This window comes from Ostrinia furnacalis, unplaced genomic scaffold (assembly GCF_004193835.3).
Source record: "Ostrinia furnacalis isolate ACB-3 unplaced genomic scaffold, ASM419383v2 OfSCF0067, whole genome shotgun sequence".
Lineage (NCBI taxonomy): Eukaryota > Metazoa > Arthropoda > Insecta > Lepidoptera > Crambidae > Ostrinia > Ostrinia furnacalis.
Window position 1 is genome coordinate 985,273 of NW_021130306.1, and position 11,971 is coordinate 997,243.

General features: G+C 39.3%; 1 protein-coding gene across 1 annotated transcript; it reads right to left on the bottom strand.

Annotated features, from left to right (window-relative positions):
• Nucleotides 1-826: 826 nt before the first annotated feature.
• Nucleotides 827-11,112, bottom strand: neo (ZP and PAN domain-containing protein neyo). Its single transcript, XM_028318494.1, has 8 exons — nt 11,022-11,112; nt 9,486-9,687; nt 3,685-3,779; nt 3,360-3,601; nt 3,039-3,283; nt 2,716-2,965; nt 2,462-2,632; nt 827-2,145 (listed from the first exon to the last, which is right to left on the bottom strand). Exons 1-8 carry the CDS (start codon nt 11,110-11,112, stop codon nt 1,645-1,647), a joined length of 1,797 nt encoding a protein of 598 aa, XP_028174295.1. The 3' UTR covers nt 827-1,644.
• Nucleotides 11,113-11,971: the final 859 nt, after the last annotated feature.

The following is an 11,971-nucleotide window of genomic DNA, read 5'->3' on the forward strand; positions in this document are numbered from 1 at the left end:
GCGGTATGTCGCTCGCATTCTTGGACTCGTTTTTAAAGATGAGACATCTGGTTTATGTTTTATGGCATGGATCTCGTTCGTAGTCGCTGTTACAGTTTTGTCTATGAATTATTAAATAACTTTCTCTTCTAGATATTCAGCCCTTGAGTGTAGTTTTAACTCTCGTTGATAGTAGCATGTGTCAATATTTTTATGATGATTCACAGAATTTTTCTAACCATATCATGTTAAATCTATTATATTATGGTGCTTTACTGGTACAGGATCTACATATCAAAATACTGTTACATCCACCTGCTATTGTAACTTTAGCTATACATGTAGATTCATTGATCTGAGAATTTTCTGAGTTTTATAGCAAGAGACATTACATCCAATTGTGTCCACGTTTTATTGGTTTTGCTTGATAGGAATATGTAGGTAATTATTTCCAATGTTTGTTAAGTCACTTTTGTGTCTTTTTCATTTTTGTACACTCTCTTATTTTAAATTTTTTCATTGATTGGTCTATGAATTTTTATATGAAGTTGTCTTATTTTTCATCATTTACAAAAATAATCATTTTCTCGTGAGTCTTGTAGCTATTACTTATTTTACTACAGACAGGATCATTTTCATTTTGGAAGCTGATGATAGACGTCAAATACAGCCTTTTCACAGAAATAAATAAAGCCATAGAGGCAGACTAACTAATGCATTAAAGTAACCCTATTTAGTAACAATTTGTGTGTTGATTTGCGTACCAGTATTTAGTAATTAAATTGCTATTTACAGGGAGACAAATAAAACTTCGAATAATATTCTGAAATATTTTATTTTAGGTTTGACAAATTGGACGGATGAAACAGATAAAATGATTACAGCATTTTATTATTAACATTTCAAATTTAAGGCACTAGCATCATAATAAAATACTTTCAGTTTACATCGCAAACGATAGCACATGTTTAAGTAAGCTACATGTATTTGCTTAGGTATTCATTTATATTAGGAATTTATTAAATAGGTATAATTCAATCCTCAAACATAAATTACGTAAAAAAGAAACTATGCTAAATTAAATAAATTACGATGTCGGGACGGCCGTCAATCCATCGTCTCTTGACTTAGGTCGCACGTTCGGTTATCTACTTAAAAGGTACTGAAATGTTACTTTTTACTTATCACTATCATTAAAATCAGGCTTAGGCTACTTTAAAAAAATATGGTACAATACGTCGTCGGATCTCCGAGTGGACATCCGACCGTAAAGTGAACGAATGAGCGACGTGATCTTGATAACGACTCACGGCCACGGTCCCGCCGACGCGGGCCGGGAGAAGGGGACAAGCGAGCGTTCGCATTCACTCCACAACGCGGTCACACAGCGCCCGAGCGCCTAGCATCCGTCCACAGCCACACACGCTCCCTGGTCGTCCCCGCCTCCCCGCCGCGCTCCCCCGCGCGCGCCCGTACGTAGCACCACGCGGAAGACCTCGGACAATACCATTAAATAACCGCTATCGTTGCCCTGCGCTTCGTTAAAGGTGGACGTGTCTCTCCGGCGAAACGTCGGCCTCACGAGCCTGGACTCGACGGGGGTTTTTAAACTACTATATATGCTACTATTGCGGACGCTGATCACGTCGACATGCCTACAGTTACTCAGAAGTGCCTCTGGTGCGCACGGGAGAAACTGGCATCGTAGACTTTGCAGAGGGTTGAGGGAGCGGTCGGGCCCGGGAGAAGCTCGGCCGCTTTCGCCGCCGCACGTCGACGCTGCCAACTGCAGGTCCACGCTGCTAGGACGACTAGTTGCGCGGCCAGGAAGGCGGCGGCGGCGAGCATCGCTCCCGCAGCGTTGACGCAAGTGGCGTCGGTCTCTCTGATGAAAACTGAGTCTTCGGTAACGTTCTTCGCTCGCTGTTTGTCGAATCCGAATTTGTCGGTGATCTGAATCGTTTGCACAAGAAGCATGTTCTCGGTTGGCGCTGCAGACGTCGAACGCCTCTTCCTGCGGCCGTAAGATGAGATGGTGCGAAGTTCGTTTGGTCCGCCGTTACACTGAACAGGTTCGCAAGTCGGCATGCAAGGAGTCACCAGAGCGCGGAATTGCACCACTTCGGACGACGGGAACTTGAAGGCGTCGAAGTGTGACAGCAGTATCTGTAAATTATAGTAGAATCTATAATACTTGTACTCAATTGCCTAGAAAGTTTAACATAATAATATAACAAAACAACTACATCAGCGACCCTCATTAACGTTTCTCATAAATTACAAGAATAGTTAGATTTATTACTAAGTCTTGGTATTCAGTTTTATTGTGTTTTGGTGTGATTTATGGCGTGATTTAGTTAAGGATTGGAAAGGCCATTATAATTATAAAGGAAATAGAGAATAACATAAATTGTATGGCTATAAATTGGATGTCAACAATAAGTATTGATTGCTAACAACGCTATTATATTTGATATCTTACCTTCCCGCTTGTGGATGATTTGAATAGAGGTCCCATGATGAAGTGGTCTGTAGGACAACCCTGGCTGTCGATAAGGGTGATTTCGCTGGAGTCTACGCCATCCATAGCAACCAGTTCTCGCACAAATATTTCGAAAGGTGAGTTCGGGTCCAAAATCTCGAATCGGAGGGCCTGGAAATATTACGAAAAATTAAGTAAAGAGAGCTCGTTATTGCGCATACATTCCAAGTCGAAGGTAAAGAAGATATGATTACCAAGGGATCTCCAACTTCCGCAGATGCGATGGTGTCGTCTCCGCTCCTGTCGGTGATTCTCATGGCTACGTTGGGCGAGTCCACAATAACCTCCTCTGACAGACCAGTCTTGACATCTCCTTGGATTCCGAGGTCAACTTCGTTAGCGACAGTCTTGTTTGTCAAGTCGTACTGGCAAGCGACGGCTAATCCCAAATCCGAGGATGTAACAATAGTATCGTGGTGTTGGATTACAACATCGTTCAAGTATCTGCAATAGAATTCAACTTAGTACCAACATTCGCGCAATATATTTTTGGTCACAAGATTACGTATTTTATTACCTGCCGAGACCATTTTGCTTGACATTACATTCAATGTTTGAGTATTCCATTGTCAGTTCAAACTCTAGACTCTGTTCAACGTCGACAGCGCATGAGTTCGGACTTCCTTTTGCGTAGATTTTCCCATCAAATAATTTGGAGGTCTGAATGCGAGCTACCATGTCACCAGCGCGGCAGTCGATGGAGACGTTGTAGCACGAGGAAAGTTCGTACGTGGCAGCTTCGGGCACCTCCAAGTAAGGATCCTGGTAATAAAAAATTATACATAAATACAACTCAATAAGAAAACTAAAGAAAATTTCAACTCAAGCAACGCTTTACCTGGATATCAGCAAGAGTTGCTCGTGAATGGTGAGACAGACGGCACACGTGGTCACCAGTGTCGCCGTGGTCGTACGAATGGCATCGGAAAGGCGAGTTCAGGCAGAGCTCGCGACACTCTTCAACTGTTTGGACGTCTTGGTATACGGAGTCGACAGTCTTCAGGATGCGACCGCTCATCTTCTTGAACTCGCACAGTTTGGTCGGTTCCTCGACACAGTTGTTTTCTAAGTAATCGGTGTCTGGAAATGAAATATTCATTAGTCTCGTGGACACGAATATTAAATGTGGTATTTATTTATTAGGTTTTTGATATTTTATTTACCTTCATTAGGCTGGAATGCGCTAGTTCCCGCGAGGGTGATCCGATCCATGTTTGACAGCACGCACTCGCCAGTCTTGTTGTTGTAGTTCGCTGATCTGTAACAAGGTTAGACATTTTTAATTTGCAGCGCTTTTTCTGTTCCTTTTTTTCACTGTGTGAACTTTCCCAGGGAGTTTACCACACGAATTCTATTGCTATTTTACGTCAAGATTAGCTAGATGTTCTAGAACCCTTTGCTTTTATTCTTCTTTGCACTTTTTTATATTTTGTTATTTGTAGTAAATAATTACGACTACCGAGTATTTATAATCATTATCACTGCTACCTAGTTATCTACTAGTGCATGTTAAAAGCTTATGAGCAAAGTTTATGTGCCTATCGATATTTCACTATCTATATAAAAGCTATAAAGCTGAATAAGTAGGCAAATACCATAAATTAGCATTATAAACTGCACATATTTCACAGCTTCTTCGATATTAGCAATATCTGCTAAGATAAATAATGGTGTTGCTATTAATATTGTTTATTGTTAGTATCTTTGGACTTAATAAGGTAGGCCTCAATATGTTAATTTTATATGTTGTACTTAAAAGTACGGACGAGAGCAGATCAATCTTAACACTGATGCGTGTTATGTAGTTGGAATAAGTGATCTTTTGCAACAAAAACGTATACTCAAAGTCTGATGTGATATCGGCTGTAATATTCGATATCGCTCGAACTACTTTAAGCAATTTTCAGCGGTTTGATATTTATTTTTATGGTTTATCTCGATTGATTGAAAGTCCCGTTGTAACGTAAATATGTATTTTGCATAATTGTTATTTCAAAATGCTTTTAATAAGATAAGATAATGGCCGACATATATTTATAATTTCTCAGCTTTATCACAATTTAACGGCTTTAATTTTTCAGGCCTTTTTTGTCAATTAAATTATCCTACTACGTTAAGTTGATATCTTAAAACATTTTCGTATTAAGTGGAGTACGATACCTACAATATAAACTTTTTCGAAAGTTTTATCCTGGTCATCTCCTTTATTGTGCTGATATACTATCGTAACCGATCAGATGACCTTTACACAAGAATGCATAACGACTGAAGACTCAAGAATTCTTTTGTATTATAATAGTAAGAAAGAGAAACAGTAAAAAAGATTTTCTTCTTTGTGGTTTCTGCGATCGGCCAGTTCTGCGACAAGATTGTATCCTATCATTTAGTTTTATGAAGTTGCTAGTGCGTTAGTGTTACATGTAATCTACGCGTTACTGAATAGCGGCATAGGGCTATTACAAGAAAACATTAATTTAAAGTAGCTCTCAGCTTTATGATTGCAAGAGTGTCCCGCTACCAGCCGTTGTATTCATTAAACACCGCGCAGACTTGCTTGAGTGAATGCGTCGTCTTCATCGCATAATAATTACGACTACAGGCAATCTGTTTTGCTGCAACATTTCCTATATATCCGTTACAAAAAAATTGAACGTAATAGACATCAGAATAGACTACCATCGCTGTAAATTTTACACGTCTCTATCTATTTACGATCCTCTCACATCTTGAAGGTAATGTAGTCGCTCACCTGACCTGTCTTGGTAATCACTACTTAAATTAATTCCAAAACGATTATTTTAATAAACGTTTTGCCTTAAAGAATAGGCCATTTCTATAAATCATAATTTCTATTACTTGTATTATGAGACCGTAACTTTTAGAGAAGTACCTAGGGCCTCGGGGCATCCCATAAAGGTGCGCCAGAACAAGGGCTCGCGCCGAACATAATGTAGCAAAGTTTTATTCCCACATAACTGTTCCAAGGCATGTAATGTCCAGTCGTGCAGTCAGCGGGGCCGCAGTTTTCCGATTCCAATAAAAGTAAAATATTTTCGAAGGGTTCGGAGCGAACAATATGTGTTTTATCGGTTATTGTATCGTGAAAGTAGGAAGCGATAGGGCAGACCGCTCCCACACCGCGCCGCGCCGTCCGCGTCTTGCTGAATATTTGCCAAATGTCGTGACCGCCGACGATCGCGATGCGCGCCGCCCGGGGTGCGCCCGGGTTGCTCGCGCTACTCTCAATGGAGATACGACGATTTGTACCCAACGGTACACGTGTCGAACTAGTCGAGACCACGTAAAATCGCGCAATTCATTCCAGTCGCCGGCTCTAACTTTAATCGCCGCGCCTCCGCCGTGATGTTTACACTAACTTCAACAACGGACTAGACTGCATAAGTAATATATTCGCTGCAAATACAGCTACGACTTTATCATGCAAGGTTCATGACTTGAGTTAACAACATCATATTCCATGAATATTATTGAATGGACCGGCTTAATAATGCATCCTTAAAGATGAAAGTAGAAGTTTATAAACTAAAGGTCGATTTCAAATTGGAGCCAGTATCGACTCGGATGCGGTCACGATCTTTGCGGGGAAAGTTTATCTTAATGTGTGTCTTTCCCTTGCGATCTCGACTTATAATGCATAGCAGGGAATGAACAATGATATTAATGGCCTATTGGAATTGGAAAGTACTTCCTTATAGCTTACTTATTCATTGTACTTTAAAGTTAAGCCGTAATGCATACATAACATCCTATGAGCTTAATCCTTAAAAATCTAACCGGAAAAATTAAATCATTTTTTCTGTCGATGACGGTCATTATACAAAGACATGCAGTTATGGAAGTAACTAACAACGTTGTTCAACTAAACTCGCCATCAGAAATACGTGTATCGAATGTGAGCGTCAAACCTGCTATACTATTTATGTTAATGATATCAAAAACCTTACAAGGAAATAAACACAATAGGACAGTCATGTCTTGGTACATTAGACGCCTGAGACGCGGCCAGCGCAATTGGCCTCCCTGCTTTGTATATAATGCTCGTTTGTAGAATTCAGAAACCAAACAGTTACCAGGAAGAGCCGTGACTTATCTGCACTGGCGCTGTACCGAGCGAACACCATTTATAGCGACTCGCTGAAATCTTGAAGCGAATTGATTGACTTTGTTGTACCGTAAATGAATGATGACTTAAAACATACACATAACCGTACGTAGTGTCCGAGTTTCACACGGTCGAAATTGAATCGAGAAATATGAAACCCTTCGTCCAAAGACAACAATAAATGGTCATAAAACCATGTGTCATAGCAATACGGCAAAAACCCTATAAAATTGTTAGATTAGGTGTGTTGTAACGGTCGAAAGTGTAGCAACTGAGTAGGAGGCCATTTCTGCTGTGTCAAAAAAAAAGACAGTCGGTATTATAGCAATACGTCTGATAGTGAAAATGTACATAGATTCTATAATTGTATTACGAAAAAGTTTGTTTTCAGAAATTTTCCGCGTAGCATATAGCCTGTGCGCATTTTTGAAAATGTCAACAAATTTAGCCGGACTGTATCATAGCAATACGGATAATTATTTTTTTTAACTTTTCGTATTGCTGCCATGATTACCAAAAACCTGTTTTCAGACACTTTAAGTGTATCAAAAAGTTGTATGATAGAGAAGGTGCTACACTTAATTTGTCTGATATAAATTTTTTGCACATGTGGACAACTTATTTTATCATGTCCAACAATTTTCAGACATATTGCTATGATACGGATCGGTAAAATTTGTTAACATTTTCAAAACGGTCTCAAAATTTAATGCGTTCACATTTCCGTCTGAAAATTGTTTTGTTCGCATCAAATAACCAAAATTTACTAATAAAAAAGATTTTCAGACGTATTACTATGAGACATTTTTTTTGTCTCATTTTTAATTTTTTTAAATGATTTTACGGGTTTGCGCTACACCACTAACGTCTGAAAATAATGTTTCCGGTATCTCAGAACTATCATTCAACTACAGTCTGCAAATCAGACATATTGCTATGATGCAGTTCGGTAAAATTCTTTGACAATTTTGAAAATTCGGTCAGATCAAACGCTACGCGGAAAATGTCTGATATTGGTATTTTCGAGTTCAGGATAATCGTATCTATCGATTTGATGCGGTTTTGGCCGTATTGCTATGAGACAAAAATTTTGGTCGTGGGCTCTCGTACTAAAAGTCATGACGCGCTGTGTCTGTTCGATTAGTGCGACTGTATTGAGTAGTACGTCTAAACTTCTTTTAGTCCTAACTAAACACGCTCGTAAATGTATGTAAATAAATATATCTTCTTAGAAGCGTATGAAATACTTCGCAATCCTTAATTAATTTCCTGGAGATAAACTGCATTAACTATCCGTTTCATTATTGATATCGCTCTTTATAGTACCTAATTTAATCGTCCTAATTGCTCGCGAATTACGTTTCACATTAAAGTATCTCCAATCCGATCCGATATAATTAAGTTTCGTAATTTTAATTACCCAACTATTTGCAATGATACCTCTGGATTGTTAATTAGTGATTAGAATGGGCGTGCGCTGCTGCTCTGCCTTGATATACTGCTTTTATTGTTTTTCATGGAATTACAAAGCCTTAAGCATGGTTGATAAAAAGAAGCATCTGTAGAAATTCCGCTAATTAAGCTCCGTTTAGTCGTTTTCTGTAGTCTATTTAATATTGCACTAGCGGCCGCCCGCGACTTCGTACGCGTGGATCCCGTTTTACCCCCTTCGTCTATCTTACGCGGTTTAGATTTTTTCATACAAATTTTTTTTCCCGCTAATTCCCGTTTCCGTGGGAATTTCGGGAATTCCTTTCTTAGTGCACCTCTACGGTACCTTCCAAATTTCAAGTGCCTACGTTTAGCCGTTTAGGCCTGTGCGTTGATATGTCAGTCAGTCAGTCAGTTTCTCCTTTTATATATTTAGATTACAGTTGGCGAGTTTAAATACGCATTAATAAACATAGTGATACCTATTTGCACTAATGGCTAGCGTTTTAAACGTCTGGGGAGTCGCGCACTGTAGGTCGTGTCGGGGCAAGGAGCTCGCGGGTCATTCATGTCTCACTCCGCCCATAGAAAGCTCTACTTTGTACATTTCTTGTGCACTTTTAATTTATCTACGTACTCGGATTTACTCGCTTCCTCCATAAATAACTCGTCAACGCATTCATACAGAATATATTCATGGTTAATAACTTCATAAGCTGATACAAGGAAGAGCTCTTAAAATTTCCATATTCCCGGCAATCATACTAGAAGCCGTGCAGCAACTATGATAGGCTCTGTAAGAGTAATGGCGCAGATCCTCTGGTTCCTTGCCTTTTGAATTGAATTGACTTAACATACTACGTGAATCATAGTATAAATCTAGCTTTTCCTTTTCTAAATATAAGATACTGTACACGCCTATTTTTATAGTCGGACTTCGTTAGTCGTAAAATTCACCTGCCGTAAATATTCCCGTTGACTGTTTATTGGAATACTTCTGAATATTACTATTCTGATGTTTTATATGTGCAATGCGGACTTGCCGGTATAGTCTGTGGGGGACAACTTGTAACCGCTCGATGCTATAAGGAATGGAGGCGATTTTAATAATTTTCTACCACTTCCTTCTATTGTGGTTTCGCTTTGGTGCATACGTTTTATGTTTATATCCATGAGAAAAGTATGAACTGTCATAGGCTTGCTGGGCTTTATTCCTTCAAACCATGGTTATTGACAGTTACATTTTATATTTTTTACACATACCTAGCTTTAATAAAATGTCACAAAAGGTGCCAATTTTTTCGAAGTCAATGTCCAATCAATCCCCGATACACTTTTTTAAAGTGACGTTCCAAAGACGGGCGATTCAAAAAAGCACTATCACTAAATTCACACATTTTAAATACAAACCTGCAAACAAACTCGTTCTCCCCTAGACAGAGGTCCAAGCACATCTGCCTAGATCCAACGGTGTGGGTCCTCTTGCCTCTTCCCTTCAGGTGGTACCCTCGGACGCGGTCGAAGCACCACGCGCGCTCGCAAGGCCTGACTCCCAGGCATGACTTCTGGGCGTAGATCGTGAAGACAGGGAACTGGGATTTTGTTAGAGCACCTGTAATGAACACGTTTGTTATACTAGATTGTAAAGCATTTTGAAAGGTATGGTCTTAGGAATAAAGACGCGGTTCCTGTAGCGTATTTTGATTTGTTATTCGATGTTAAAGATTATCAAAATGTAATAAAGTTTTTAAGGCACTGATTTGAATCTTCTCTTATTTCACTAGCTCGTAAAATAACAACAACGTTATCATGTATTATTATTATCATCTCATGACTCTTGACTTGACCATGTATTGTAAATTGTCGGTGCATAGAATTACAAACCCGGATACATTAGCGATATTATTGGGCATTATTATTTCTAAATGCAAGAATAAGGACGTTTTCTATTAAACACGCATATCATCATTAAATTCTTCATGCTCCAACATAAGTGTTCTGGGTAAAGAGGCGTTCAACCTTAGCGAATCCAGTCTACGTCTAGGCACGGGCGGTGTAATTGGATCCACACGCCTATTTCGCTATTAATGTTTTCAGTATTTGATTCACCAACCGCTATTGACTTTATTCTGGTTTAGTATAGCGTATGCACTATGCAGTTATTTTAATTACCGTCTTAATATAATGCGTGTATCGACTTCATGTATGCCTATTAGCCGTAATCGCGAGGTAATTATAAATCTAAATATATGGATCATCCCTTGTCGTACAAGCGACAGAGATTTTATCTTATCTGATCGCGATAATATCGCTTCGACGTGAGTGTTAGCCGATAAAAACCGAGCAAATAGGTCCAATCGTTTCATAAAACACGAATCATCTTTTATAATACGAATGCTGTTCGGTTAAGAGGTCAAGGCGCGTTCCACTAACTTGTGTTAATATAATAGACGCGGTCAAGTTTTCCTTTTCGCGGTGAGAGTATTTTTTCCAAATAAGGCCTGATGAGCAAGCACCGGCATGCCGTTATCGGCATTCAAATGATGTGTGAGAGCAAAAAATCGGAACGCCTCACTTGTTTGTGTGCTCACACGTCTATGTCGAACAAACGAGAGTATATTGGCTCCATTATTGTGCCACCTGCTATCTGCCCCGGTTATAGCTTACGATGTGCGCATGATTGTTCCGTTATTGTTCCTCTATTCACATGCATAATCACTTAATCTTCGTTCGTGTTTTGGAACGGCCGCGTCATGTCCCAATTTTTATCCCACTTAATGAATCAAATAAGGTATTGTGTGAAGGGAATCAGGTATATTTTAAAGTAAAAATGCGAAATAATTTCAACAGACTTGTGTACTGATCGAATCCAACCGACAGAGAGTAAAACAAAAGAAAGCCGTATGATTTTTCACTGTCACAATATCCAAATAGGTTTTATATCACTCGCGATCGCGAACATGCCCCCGCGCGTCGAAGGCTCGTCCTTCAACCGAAACGTCTTCTTCTGGGAGCAACGGNGCACGTTACGACACATTATCCAACAATATCGGAGAACATTTCCTCAGTACGACTGAATCGCGACTAACCTGGCGTCGCGGGCGATGTTCGTTTCTGGGCATATCGCGGAGACACGCGCCACGCCCCCGTTTCACATCTATTCCCTTCTATGATCTGAGGGCGGAAGAGTCCCCGATAGTACCTACGAACAAAGAAATTACGTGCAAACAAAAGCCAAGCCCATTCAAACAAAAATCCAAAAAGCCAAAACAAAATTGCATTGCAGTGCATTTGCATTGTATTATTTTATTACGTCCTATTAGTAGATTTCAAAATAATTTTGTACAGTCGCCACCATATCAACTTACTCAAAATTAACAGATTTATAGATAAGCTACAGGTTATTCCATATTACTCATACTTACGTTCAAATTATTATTGAATTCCACATCTAATGGAGATTGATTTGTTGGCGTCAGTACTTATTGTGATCAATGCCTTTAGAATAACATATTAATATAAACTAGAACATTCCCCCGCGGCTCCACTTGCGCTAAATATTATATTTAATAATTGCTTTTAATACTAAATATCCCCTATGGGGAGATTACTTAATTATCTCTATATGCACAAAATTTTATCTAAATCGGTTCAGCAATATAAGCTTGAAGAAGGGAAAACAGAACACAGACAGACACACACACTTAAGTATTTATAACATTTGCACATAGACTCCTCAACCCGGGATAATGCACGGTTCCCGTTGGATAAAAATACTAGTTCTGACAGGCAAAGCCACAGGCGGAAGCTAGTCAAACATAAAACTACTACTTTGTACAGTCTTTGGCAATGTTGCTTCGAAGCATCAACTAAAAAAAATGCTAATTTGTTAGGTC